The sequence below is a fragment of the Pristiophorus japonicus genome, chromosome 22 (genome assembly GCF_044704955.1).
Source record: "Pristiophorus japonicus isolate sPriJap1 chromosome 22, sPriJap1.hap1, whole genome shotgun sequence".
In the NCBI taxonomy this organism is placed as follows: domain Eukaryota; kingdom Metazoa; phylum Chordata; class Chondrichthyes; family Pristiophoridae; genus Pristiophorus; species Pristiophorus japonicus.
The window spans coordinates 3,394,939-3,409,108 of record NC_091998.1 but is presented as its reverse complement, the minus strand read 5'-3'; the positions used below and the strand labels follow the sequence as shown (position 1 = coordinate 3,409,108).

The following is a 14,170-nucleotide window of genomic DNA, read 5'->3' as shown; positions in this document are numbered from 1 at the left end:
GAGATAAAATCTACATAGACTAAATTTAACACTGATTTGTGTTTATAATTAATCTGCCAAATATTTCATCTGTAAATGCAGTCCGATCTTTGTAAGCAGAGTCCTGTAATTTATGAGTAGTGATGTGTGTTTGTACTGACATTGCTTGGCTAATTATTTCTTCTGCACGTGTGTGGATCTTGTCTGTCTCTCCTTGAGTGCTTTGTTGGACCCGATTTGTGATTGCCCTAATCTCCCCACAAGACGTATTTAAAAGTTTCTGTTTTTCAACGTTGATTGTTGACCAGGTTCTACTTGGGGCAGTGGGAGGATCATCAGTCAGTCTGTACACCTTGGATAAGGGAGAGGGGAGGAGGAAGAAAAGTTAAGAACTCAAGATTTTCAACGTATTTTATAGTTAGTGACTACACTCCAAATGTACTTCATTGGTTGTAAAGCGCTTTGAGATGTCCGGTGGTCGTGAAAGGCGCTATATAAATCCAAGTCTTTCTTTCTTTCGACAGCCACCGTTGGCATTTATCTTGAGGCTGAAGTTTTTTGAACCCCCACTTTTGATCTCCCGTCTTCCCTGCCCTTCATTTTCCTCACCCACCTCTCCTGAGGATGTTGACTTCTTGCTGGGTATCTTTACATGGACAGGGAACCCCTCCCCTCCCATTCCTCCCTTGGTAGAATCCCCAAGCAACCACTCTTTTCGAGAGTTAAGACCAGTGTATTGAATCCCCAAGTACCATCACATTGCTGTCCTCATCTGAAGACTTTGTGCAGCTCCAGCAGGATTTGTTAGATCCCATTGAGAATAGGAAACTTGCTTGTTTTTTTTTACCAATCTATAACCAAGGGGTGCTCAGTCCCTGGCCACTTCTAAAAGCCAAATGTCATTTATTTCAATTTCATTTGTTTGTGAAAGACTCTTTACAAGAGTGAGCATGGTGAGATCCATTATTTTTTAAAATTCATCCATGGGTTGTGGGCATCGCCAACATTTATTGCCCATCGCTATTTGCCCCCGAGAAGGCGATGGTGAGCTGCCACCTTGACAACTGAGTGTCTCGTTGGGCCATTTCAGAGGGCAGTTAAGAGTCACAGTCCGGACAAGGATGGCAGATTTCCTTCCCTAAAGGGCATTAGTGAACCAGATGGGTTTTTACAACAATCTGGTGGTTTCAGGGTCACCATTACGATCTTTTTATTTCAGATTTATTTAATTAACTGAACTTAAACTCCCCAGCTGCCGTGGTGGGATTTGAAATCGCATCTCTGGATCATTAGATTAGTCCAGGTCCCTGGATTACTAGTCCATTAACATAACCACTCTGCCACCATTCCCCGAGTGTGTCAGTCCCTGTTTCTGTGAGCCTTCGGTACTTGAGCAGCATAGTGTTAAATGAACTTTGCACAGAAGAGAACTTTCAGACTTTGGAATCCTTTTGCTGTCACAGTCAGAGAAATTACATAAGAACATAACACAACATAAGAATTAGGAACAGGAGTAGGCCATCTAGCCCCTCGAGCCTGCTCCCCCATTCAACAAGATCATGGCTGATCTGGCCGTGGACTCAGCTCCACTTGCCCGCCCACTCCCCATAACCCTTAATTCCCTTATTGGTTAAAAATCTATCTATCTGTGACTTGAATACATTCAATGAGCTAGCCTCAACTGCTTCCTTGGGCAGAGAATTCCACAGATTCACAACTCTCTGGGAGAAGAAATTCCTTCTCAACTCGGTTTTTAATTGACTCCCCCGTATTTTGAGGCTGTGCCCCCTAGTTCTAGTCTCCCTGACCAGTGGAAACAACCTCTCTGCCTCTATCTTGTCCATCCCTTTCATTATTTTAAATGTTTCTATAAGATCAACCCTCATCCTTCTGAACTCCAACGAGTAAAGACCCAGTCTACTCAATCTATCATCATAAGGTAACCCCCTCATCTCTGGAATCAGCCTAGTGAATCGTCTCTGTACCCCCTCCAAAGCTAGTATATCCTTCCTTAAGTAAGGTGATCAAAACTGAATGCAGTACTCCAGGTGCGGCTTTACCAATATCCTATACAGTTGCAGAAGGACCTCCCTGCTTTGTACTCCATCTCTCTCGCAATGAAGGCCAACATTCCATTCGCCTTCCTGATTACCTGCTGCACCTGCAAACAAACTTTTTGGGATTCATGCATCATCCATTGTTCCCAGGAGGCTGGTCTGTCGGTCGCCTTCCTATCCCTCGACCAAGAGAAGGCGTTCGACAGGGTGGATCACGACTATCTGCTCGGAACTCTGCGCGCTTTCGGGTTCGGGACGCATTTCGTCGCCCGGATCCGACTGTTGTACGCCGCCGCGGAGTGTCTGATTAAGGTCAACGGGTCCTTGACGGCGCCCCTTCGCTTTAGGAGAGGGGTGCGCCAGGGATGCCCCATGTCCGGCCAGTTATACGCCGTTTGCGTGGAGCCTTTCCTGCGCCTCTTGCGGACGAGGTTGACGGGACTGGCTCTGCAAGGGCCGGGCGTGGAGGTCGTCCTCTCGGCTTACGCGGTAGAGGATCCCGCTGACCTGCGGAGGATGCGTGAGTACCAGGAGATTTACTCGGCCGCGTCCTCCGCCAGGATCAACTGGGAGAAATGTTCCGGACTCCTGGTGGGTCAGTGGCGGGTGGACTCCCTGCCGGAGGAGCTCAGGCCTTTTGCCTGGAGCACGACCCATCTCCTCTATCTGGGAGTCTACCTTAGCCCCGACGAGGGAGCCTGGCCGGCGAACTGGCAGGAGCTGGAGGCCAAGGTCGCCACTCGCCTAGGGCGCTGGACAGGACTGCTCCGAGTGCTGTCCTACAGGGGTCGAGCGCTAGTCATAAACCAGCTGGTGGCCGCAATGCTGTGGTACCGGCTGGTCACTTTGACCCCTCCCCCTGCGTTTGTCGCCAAGATACAGAAGAAGCTGGTGGACTTCTTCTGGAACAACAGGAAGCACTGGGTCTCTGCTGCGGTCTTGAGTCTCCCGCTTGAGGAGGGCGGTCAGTCGTTGGTGTGCGTCAGCGCCCAGCTCGCGACTTTCCGTCTTCAGACCCTGCAGAGATACCTTTACGTCGAGCCCCCTCCTAGGTGGTGCGCTCTGGCGACGTATTTCTTCCGCCAGCAGCGCGACCTCAATTACGACATGCAGCTCCTGTTTGTGAACTTGGGGGGTGTCAGAACTGCCCTCCGGGAGCTGCCTGTCTTTTACAGGGAACTCATCAGGGTCTGGAACAAAGTCTCCACCAAGCGCAGCTCTCCACCGGCTGGAGTGGCGGCCGTCCTGCAGGAGCCGTTGCTCGGGAATCCGTACCTCCACGACCGAGGTTTTATGTGGCGGTCGGAAGAGAGGGCTGTGGCTGGTGAGGTGACCAGGGTCAGGGACCTGCTCGATGGCGGAGGAGCGGGCTGGATGGCGCCAGACACGCTGGCGCGGCGCCTAAATTCTGCCAACGTCCGCCACGCGGCCGATGCCATCGAGTCGCTAAAAACAGCTCTGGGCCCTGACTCCGCTAGGTGCATCGAGGAGGCTCAAGCACGTGGGGAGATCCCGTCCGAACTGACCCCCGTCCGGACGGAATTCCTCATCGGCGCCAAACCCCGGAACCTCCCTCGGGGGCCGGCGCCTCACAACTTGAGCCGCCTCGGGGAAATCCCCTCCGTGCCTTTCAGTTCCGCGCGGAGGGGTTTCTTGTACGGGCTGCTCCTGCACACTCTCAACTTTGCCATCCTCGCCTGCCGTCCGGACACGCCATGGCGTACCATCTTGCCGTCCGGAGGAGGCGGGGGTCCCCGATGGAGGGCACTCTACGCAGGGGTCCTCCCACTATTCATCGGGGACTTGGCCTGGAGGGTGGTGCACGGAGCAGTGCCGTGCAATAAATTTTTAAGCCGGTTCACAGACTCCCAGGCCGCCTGCAATTTCTGCGGTCTGGAGGAGTCCGTGTTCCATGTTTTTATTGAATGCACGAGGTTGCAGCCCCTGTTCCATTATTTGAAGGGGCTGCTCCTGAAATTCTGGCTGCACTTCAGTCCCACTCTCCTGATCTTTGGGCACCCTGTGCGGAGGGGAGCGGGTAGGTCCGAAGGACTCCTCGTAGGACTGCTCCTGGGCACGGCCAAGGGTGCCATCAGCCGGTCCAGGCAGCGGGCGGTCGAGGGGGTCGTTCAACCTGACTGCCTGCCTCTCTTCCGCTCTTACATCCGGTCCAGGGTGTCCTTGGAGATGGAGCACGCGGTGTCCACCGGTACGCTCGCGGCCTTCCGCAAGAGGTGGGCACCGGAGGGACTGGAGTGCATCATCACGCCCGGCAACCAAATTTTAATTTGATTTTACGTTTTAAAGTTTAATTTGTTTTAATTGCCGGTGCTTTTAGTGTTCCCCCTTCCCTTTTATAGGGGGCACTGGGGAAAAATTGTGATTTTAGTGCCCCCCAAAAAAAAGAAAAACACAAAAAAAAAGGAAAAAAAAGGGCCTTGTAAATGTCTGGTGTGTCACCCAGGTAGAGTGGCACGGTTTAATGTCTTTTGTTTTTGCAGATAAACTCCAAAAAGAGTTTCATGCACAAGGACCCCCAGGTCCCTCTGCACCGCAGCATGTTGTAATTTCTCCCCATTCAAATAATATTCCCTTTTTTGTTTTTTTTCCTCCAAGGTGGATGACCTCACACTTTCCGACATTGTATTCCATCTGCCAAACCTTAGCCCATTCGCTTAACCTATCTAAATCTCTTTGCAGCCTCTCTGTGTCCTCTACACAACCCGCTTTCCCACGAATCTTTGTGTCATCTGCAAATTTTGTTACACTACACTCTGTCTCCTCTTCCAGATCATCTATGTATATTGTAAACAGTTATGGTCCCAGCACCGATCCCTGTGGCACACCACTAACCACCGATTTCCAACCCGAAAAGGACCCATTTATCCCGACTCTCTGCTTTCTGTTAGCCAGCCAATTCTCGATCCATGCTAATACATTTCCTCTGACTCCACGTACCTTTTATCTTTTGCAGTAACCTTTTGTGTGGCACCTTATCGAATGCCTTTTGGAAATCTGAATACACCACATCCATCGGTACACCTCTATCCACCATGCTCGTTATATCCTCAAAGAATTCCAGTAAATTAGTTAAACATGATTTCCCCTTCATGAATCCATGTTGCGTCTGCTTGATTGCACTATTCCTATCTAGATGTCCCGCTATTTCTTCCTTAATGATAGTTTCAAGCATTTTCCTCACTACAGATATTAAACTAACCGGCCTATAGTAATCTGCCTTTTGTCTGCCCCCTTTTTTAAACAGAGGCGTTACATTAGCTGTTTTCCAATCCGCTGGTACCTCCCCAGAGTCCAGAGAATTTTGGTAGATTATAACGAATGCATCTGCTATAACTTCCGCCATCTCTTTTAATACCCTGGGATGCATTTCATCAGGATCAGGGGACTTGTCTACCTTGAGTCTCATTAGCCTGTCCAGCACTACTCTGCTAGTGATAGTGATTGTCTCAAAGTCCTCCCTTCTCACATTCCTGTGACCAGCAATTTTTGGCATGGTTTTTGTGTCTTCCACTGTGAAGACCAAAGCAAAATAATTGTTTAAGGTCTCAGCCATTTCCACATTTCCCATTATTAAATCACCTTCTCATTTTCTAAGGGACCAACATTTACTTTAGTCACTCTTTTCCGTTTTATATATCTGTAAAAGCTTTTACTATCTGTTTTTATGTTTTGCGCAAGTTTACCTTCGTAATCTATCTTTCCTTTCTTTATTGCTTTCTTTGTCATTCTTTGCTGTCGTTTAAAATTTTCCCAATCTTCTATTTTCCCACTCACCTTGGCCACCTTATACGCATTGGTTTTTATTTGATACTCTCCTTTATTTCCTTGGTTATCCACGGCTGGTTATCCCTTCTCTTACCGCCCTTCTTTTTCACTGGAATATATTTTTGTTGAGCACTATGAAAGAGCTTCTTAAAAGTCCTCCACTGTTCCTCAATTGTGCCACCGTTTAGTCTGTGTTTCCAGTCTACTTTAGCCAACTCTGCCCTCATCCCACTGTAGTCCCCTTTGTTTAAGCATAGTACGCTTGTTTGAGACACTACTTCCTCACCCTCAATCTGTATTACAAATTCAACCATACTGTGATCACTCATTCCGAGAGGATCTTTTACTAGGAGATCGTTTATTATTCCTGTCTCATTACACCAGATCTAAGATAGCTTGCTCCCTTGTAGGTTCTGTAACATACTGTTCTAAGAAACAATCCCATATGCATTCTATGAATTCCTCCTCCAGGCTACCCCGTGCGAAATTACAGAATATGAGGAAGCCATTCGACCTTTCTTGCCAATGCTGGTTCTTCAGTTACCTGCTCCAAATCCAATTTCCCTGTCCTTCCCTCATAATCCTTTATGCTCTCCCTTTTAAATGAAGTTATAGTTTCAGCTGTCCAACACTCCTCGGGGCCTCCCATTTCACCTTGCTCTATGTCATCGGTGGTGAAATACTTCAGTATTTCTGCCACCCTTTGCTCTTGATTTGAGAGGACCAGACATCTTCGAGTGGCCCCATCCTTCTACTTCCTTTTTGATGATCCTCACTATTTCCCTGTATATTGACCAGTCTTTGTTCGTATTCCTTCCTAACATCGCTTTTTGCTTCCTTGTCACACCTGGTATATTTCTCCATTTTCCGCTGCATTTCCCGCAATGTTTATTATTTTCTGCCCCTTTAAAGATTTATCCAAAAAACCCCAGCCTTTGATTCACCCCGTTTACTCCTAATCGGAATCTATTTAAATTATGCCTTGTCCATCTAGTAATTTAATATCTCCCACTGCTGCTCTGCCATTTGATCTGCAGCGTCAGGCAGAGAGCGGATAGGTTATGTTGATTTGTGAGTCATGTTTCCCACCAGGAGTGAGATCTACATCATATCCCAGGGTGTTAATACCGCGTTTGCGATACGTATTAAAAATTAATTTGGTTTAAAATTGAATAAAAAAAGCGAAGGGGGGGTGGCTTAATGGTGCATGATCTTGTTGAATGGCGGAGCAGGCTCGAGGGGCTAGATGGCCTACTCCTGTTCCTAATTCTTATGTTCTTATATCACAGTTTTCTATGGCGTGTTTGCAGTGCAGCAGAAGGCCGTACTTTTGTTCATGACAATTTCATGTGGACTTCGCATAGCTTTGAGTATTTCCTGACCTGCAGCCTGTTCAAAGCAATAACCGTTGTAGAAATTAAACTATGTCTCTAATTTATGGAAATTGTGTTGTGATACACATTTATGTATTTGATTACCATGACTGTCTACTGCTAATTTCACAATTGAATGTGCAGACCATTTTATTTATGTGGAGAACTAAATTAACGCCTTGCACTGAACAAAACTCCTTCCACAAGCAAGCCTATCGGAAGGCCACATCTTCAAGGATTTCTGTCATGTTGTTTGAGGTTATGTCTGAATTTCAGCTGTCGCAAAGCCACAGTGCTTACATTTTACCAGTCGCCACTTCTGAAGGAAAGTTGAATTTTTGCTGATCCGAGCTTCAAAATGGAATTATTTTCTGGAATTGAGACAGTTTGTTTCATTTGGTTGCAGAACTTTGCGAATTTGAAATTTAGGGCCTTTGCAGAAATAAGCTCTGAACTTTCTCCTGTTCTAATGCTGCTGTTACGTTTACTTCGCTAACTATTGTTGGGCATTGCACCTTTTTAATATTTCAACAGGAGCTGAGCAACGGTTTTTTAATGTTTCTATGCAATCATTAATTTTTCATTGTGCATTATCAGATTTAGACTCTTTTGAACCCTTTGTACACTGCGTCTCTCTGGAGAATAAAAGCTCATTGACTTCTTAATTGGATTTCAATTTCCGTGCTACTACAAAGCCATCAGCCATTTGTCAACTGTTGCTCTGCCCCTCCAATACTCTGAGTTTAGAATTGTTTCTTGATGTGACACCAGTATCGAGTTTATTCAGTAAGTGAAATTTCAGAGTTTTCTAATATGCCACTTACGCAAGAAGCTTCCAGTTTTACATCTACTTTATAAAGGAATTTTAATTATTTTGGTATTGTGCTGATGGCATCACAATTAAAGAATAAGCAAATGCATTAATCGTGTTTCCCATTTTCGGAGATGCATTTGTGAAAATTCGAATGTGACTTTTTATATTTTGTAGGTTCTTCAAGACCACCACCAGCATCAGGAGCACCCCTAACCTCATTACCGCACTCAATAGCTGCACAACAGCCAACCTATGACCAGTATGGACAGGGGGACATACAGAATGGGCCTGCAATGCCTGGCCAGATGCAAAGGTTTGTCACGATTTGTACCGGAAAGAAATGGGCCAGAGAAATACTCTGGAATATATCTAAACAAAAACTAGTTGGAGTTCAGAGGGCCTTAACCTGAGTTTTGACATCTTCTGAACCCCACAAGTGGGTTACAGCCTTGTAACTACAAAACTAGGGGGATCAAGGGGTATGGCGAGAAAGCAGGAATGGGGTACTGAAGTTGCATGTTCAGCCATGAACTCATTGAAGGGCCGAATGGCCTACTCCTGCACCTATTTTCTATGGGCCCAAGCTTCCACACGATAAAAACGGGCGCCCCTCCGAGCTGGGCGCCCGTTTTTCGCGCCTAAAAAAAACCCCTCGATTCTGGAGCGTTCTGCAGCTCCTTGTCTGCCTGGCGCGGCGCCCAGGGGGGCGGAGCCTACACTCGCGCCGATTTTGTAAGTGGGAGGAGGCGGGTACTATTTAAATTAGTTTTTTTCCTGCCGACAACGCTGTGCGTTGGAGCGTTCGCGCACGCGCAGTGTGAAAAAAACATTGGCACTCGGCCATTTTTGTAGTTTTTTGTAGCTGTTTAATTTTTGAAAATTTTTTTAGTAAAAGCACATTGCCATCAGCACTTGCAGCCTTCTAAGTCTCCTTCACCACCGCCCCCCCCCCCCCCCCCCCCCCCCCCCAGCGAACGGGCGCCCCCCCCCCCGCGGGAAAGAATGGGCGCCTCCCCCCCCCCCCCCCCCCCCCCGCGGGAAGAATGGGCGCCTCCTCCCCTCCCCTCCCCCCCACCGCGGGAAGAACGGGCGCCTCAGGCTGACTGCAGCATTCTCCGTGCCTGAAGCACTTTCACACAGGTAGGAAGATGGTTTATTTAATCTTTGCTTATAAATGTTTATTCAGGTTGGATTTATTTGTATAATATTTGTAGAAGTATAAATAAGGATTTATTGTAGAATTTAATGACTTCCCTTCCCCCCCCACCCCTCCCCCCCCCCCCCCCACCTTGTTCTGGACGCCTAATTTGTAACCTGCGCCTGATTTTTTTAATGTGTAGAACAGGTTTTTTCAGTTCTACAAAAATCTTCACTTGCTCCATTCTAAGTTAGTTTGGAGTACGTTTTCACTGTGGAAACTTTGAAATCAGGCGTCAGTGGCCGGACACGCCCCCTTTTGGAAAAAAAAATTCTGTTCCAAAGTAGAACTGTTCTACCTGACTAGAACTGCAGAAAAAAAAATGTGGAGAATTGCGATTTCTAAGATAGTCCGTTCTCCACCAGTTGCTCCTAAAAAAAAAAAAATCAGGCGCAAATCATGTGGAAACTTGGGCCCATTGTTTCTATGTTTTCTAAAACGTGCATTCTCCACCTAATACCTGACTTTAATACGCACAAGGTACACAACAGACTCGGTTTTAAAAAAAAATCTATTTAAGCCCAATATAAATGTTAACTGTTTCAAAACTTGCACGATGATACTGTAGAAAAATATTAATCTGTTATATGTTAGCAGAGATGTGCAAATGAATGTATTCTGTATATTGCTCATTCGAGAAGAGCCCGCACAAAGTGCGTAGGTAAGGAATTTAACTCTAGACAAGGATATTAAAATTGAGAACATTACATATATATATGTAGAATTACATAAAGACTACAAAACAAAAACAGGCCCTTCAGCCCAACCAGTCCACGTTGTTTATTCTCCACATGAGCAGTATCTTAATCCCATGTGCTCACTCTGTCTCCTTCCCCTTTATTACCATTCCCTTCAAGTGACCTACCTAACTGATTCTTAAATGTTCACAGTTTCTGCTTCCATCATTAACACTGGTGCATTCCACAGCCTTATAACCTGCTGTGTAACTAAAAAGTTCCCCCTGTTTTCTATCCTAAATCACTTCGATTTAATCTTCTGTCCATGTCCTTTTGTTTCAGACCCTCAATCACTGGAAACAGTCTTTCCATCTACTCTGTCCCAACTCATCGTCATCGTAATCCTCCATTAATCTCCTCGGTTCTCATTGTTTATTTAAATTTACATTTTATTTAAATTTCACTGTAAAAGTTCTGTTGAATTGCTCAGCCAAAAACTTGTTGCCCCCAAATGGTGTGCATTAGAAACTTTACTTTAGTGGGAGTGAGGAGATCTGTACCCCTTCCCTTCCAAAGATGTGGTTTTCCCATTCCAAAAAAGAATTCTCCAGCTATTCTATGCAATATTTTTCCTTAAGCAGTGAGTGCTGACGAGGTCATTGCTGCACTGTTCGACCCGGGACTCTGAACTGATCTGACGTTCTGGATTAATGTCTCTTCAAACCGGATGAACATTCAGCAAGCTGATTTCTCCCAATGCCATCAACATTTCAAATGAAAGGGAAGGTGGAAAGTAAATTAATATTAACTCCTTGTAAAAGTGCTCTGACACTGAGCCCCTTTCCCGGGCTGGATTTGTACTGCATGCTTTGGGTATTCAAACCATTGTGGGACAGGCTGGTGGAGGGGGTCTCGTACCTCAGGGTTTTAGTGATCTTCAGTTACTCTGTTAGATTTGCTTGAAATCGCCCCTTCTCCTCTAAGCCACTTTGCATTAACCTAAATGCGGTAATACACAGGCAGCCATGCAGAGCATCGCAGAACATTTTCCAGATACGGATACAAGAAGGAAGTCAAACCACCTGGGTTCAGAGTAATCGTTCAACATGCTGCATGACCTGGTCAAGTTCCTGACTCTTTCTGCATGACTTAATTGTAAAGCCAGTATGGGAAACACTCCAGCAAAGGCACAAACCCAATTGGAATGACCTCTTGTGAATGTCCGAATCTAATTATTGAAATCCTTTTATAGGCTTCCCGTGTCTCAGTCGTACATGCCTGGTGAAACACTTCAGTCTGGTAGCCAGCCAATGCCATATCAACAATACGCACCCCCGCTCAATAACGCTCAGCAGTTACCAAATCAGATGGCGAGAATGCAGATCAGCGGTGTTTCTACCAACAGCGCACCACCTCCTGTCAGCCAAGGTTACGGTAAGCAATGTTAAGCCGATGGGAATGTGTGCAGTTCAAATCATCTCCAAAAGGAATCACATGCTTTGAAGTATATCCATCTGAACTGCCAAACTGAAAACCAAACTCAAAAGTTTATTTTTAAAAAGTTGTTATTACAAAGTATTTGCAGAACAGGGACAGGCCGTTCGGCCCAGCTGCTCGATGTCGGTGTTTATACTCCACGCCATGCATCACCCACACAGCATTATTTAGTCTGTTACAAATGGCTGAAATGTGAATCGCTTTAAACTTTATGCTGCTGGACTCCAAGTCCTACGTATAGATTGATGCACAACCTCATTTTTGTTCAAAATATACATGCAAAAAATCAGACAGCAAGAGAGAGATGTAGGTTTGACACCCACATTGAGGTCCTGATCTCTGCCAGGCTGGGGAGGGGGGAGGGGGGATGGGGAGGAGGAGGAGGAGCAGCAGCAGCCCACAATTCCCAATGTGCAGGGAAAACCAGAGCGTAAATCCTGCCATCCCACTCCTGCAAATGCAGGACTTTGGAAAGCAGTGAAGTGTTTTACAGAAAAATAAAATGTACTGATGTATTTTACACAATAAATTGTTAGCTATTACTTTTCACTTTCTGTTAAAGCATGGTCTCATTCCCCTCAATGGCCATGAACCAGATCTCTGTCTGTGCTGTTTAACAACCACCTGCCAGCAAATGCACAAGAGCAGCCTTGGATGAGCTTCCCACCATTGGACAAATTCACCCACTGATGCAATCTGCCTCTTCGCATTGCGATTGGGCAGTTTTACTGCTTTCCAAAAGTCCGACATTTGAAGGAGTGGGATGGCTGGATTCACACTCTGGTTTTCTCCACGTTGGGGATCGTGTTTTTTTCCTCCTCTTTACCCCCACTCCCCCAGCCCCATGGCCTGGCAGAGGTCAGGACCTCATTGTGGGGACAAACCTACATTTCGCACAATGGTACAACCGATGACACACTCATTCGGCTCTTGTTTGTTTGCCGTCTGATTTTTCTCGTGATTTTTGCACTGTGCATCATATCAATGAAGTTGAAATACAGAAGGGAGTATCATTGTGTTTGGGACCCAGTCAATGACTTGTGAATTCCTGGGAAAATATTTATGGATGTAATCACCGTCTTTTGCACAGGAAAGGGATAGTTGATGGTTGTAGAGGTTAAAAAGGAGGCTTCTCTCTTTCAAGGTGGGCTAACTAATATAGTTAATCGACACCTGCCCGTCTGTTGGGGTAAAAGGAGGCGTCTCTCCTTCGGGATGGACTAACTGATATAGTTAATCGACACCTCGCCCTTCTCCTGTTGTATACCGACCATGGAAGTGAACACACAGAATCTCAGGTTCAGCCGGCTTTTATTACGAGCAATTGCAAGGGAAGGTTCAGTCGTGGAACCTCCAAAATACAAGTTTTCAAACATAATTTATATAGGTTTCGGAGAGGAGCTATCCTCCTACAAAATCATCGATAGGTCTATTGTTATCAGCGAAGTTACATTGATTTGTTGACTCTTATCAGATGGGCTCTGAGTGGTACATGCAACTGTCCATCTCTCATCATTGCTTTGTTCCATTTTGCCCTCTATCCCAGTCTATCCGACGCCTAGGGTGGTTTGTACTGGCTCCTTTATCTCTTCCTCAGGGACTTGTAAACAAAACTGCTGACTTTTGCCTGTTTAAGTGTTAGTAAAGTTAAGCTAAAGTTTAATGTGTATAAGTGTGCTGTACCTATATAAGCAAGTGTAACATATAAGTTCGCTACCTTCAGCATAATTCTGACCCCCTATTTGCAACCTTACAATTTATTCCTTGCAATGGTCTCCTTGCATTATACGCAAGGGTAGCTCCTTGTCAGCTCAAAGTCCCATGGCCAATTCCACAATTTTTGCAGCTGATGAGTGTGATTTGCCCCAGTTAGTGGGATTTCTTAAAATTCTGACTGCAAATTTGTTTAAAATCTATTAAGCTGCATTTAGAATAAGAGTTCTGAGAATAGCTGGAACATCACTATCGGCTGTAGGTTATCGTGGCAACAGCCCTGCTATAACTGTTGCAGTTATAGTGCTACCAACATCCGCTGATGTGGAGCTGAAGTTTCTGTTGTCTTAAAAGACAATTTCATTTACATTTTTTGATGGCAACAGCTGCTTTTATTAGAATTATTTTATTTACTGGATGTGGGGGTCGCTGGCAAGGCTGACATTTAATGCCCATCCCTAATTGCCCTTGAGAAGATGAGCTACCTTCTTGAACCATTACAGTGCATCATTGCATTTTTTTTGCTTTGACAGAGTGGCTTGCTCGTGACCATTTCAAAGGGCAGTTAAGAGTCGACCACATTGCTGTGGGCCTGGAGTTACATATAGGCCAGACCGCCTAAGGGTGGCAGATTTCCTTCCCTAAAGGACATTACTGAACCAGTTGGGTATTTACAACAATCTGATTGATTCATGGTCACCATTACTGAGACTAGCTTTTTAAATGCAGATTTATTTAATTAACTATTTAAATTCCCCAACTGCTGTGGTGGATCATTAGTCCAGGCCTCTGGATTACGAGACCAGTAACATAACCTGTATGCCACCGTTCCCTCTAATTTATGCTAGTTTTCTGCAGTGCAGCACAATGTTTCTCTGTTTTACCTGCAACTGTCTTTTCATGTTTGAGTACATTTTCTATGAGGTAACACCAGCCTTAATTGACAGACTAGGTTATTCCTGCTGCATTATCTGCTTTCTCCCTCTGGCCACAGCGGCTCATGTTACTGGTATTCCACTGCACAGCTCATACAAACAAGGTGCATCCACCCAGAGATAAAAGCGATGGGTTATCCT

General features: G+C 45.7%; 1 protein-coding gene across 3 annotated transcripts in view; it reads left to right on the top strand.

Moving 5' to 3' along the window:
• The window catches only part of LOC139234816 (protein transport protein Sec24C-like), an 85,939-nt gene that overhangs the window by 23,088 nt on the left and 48,681 nt on the right, over positions 1–14,170 (top strand). For all 3 annotated transcript variants that reach the window (XM_070865519.1, XM_070865517.1, XM_070865518.1), the window contains exons 3-4: positions 8,184–8,322; positions 11,137–11,318. In XM_070865519.1, coding sequence (XP_070721620.1) covers positions 8,184–8,322; positions 11,137–11,318 — 321 coding nt within the window. The remainder of the gene's footprint in view (positions 1–8,183; positions 8,323–11,136; positions 11,319–14,170) is intronic.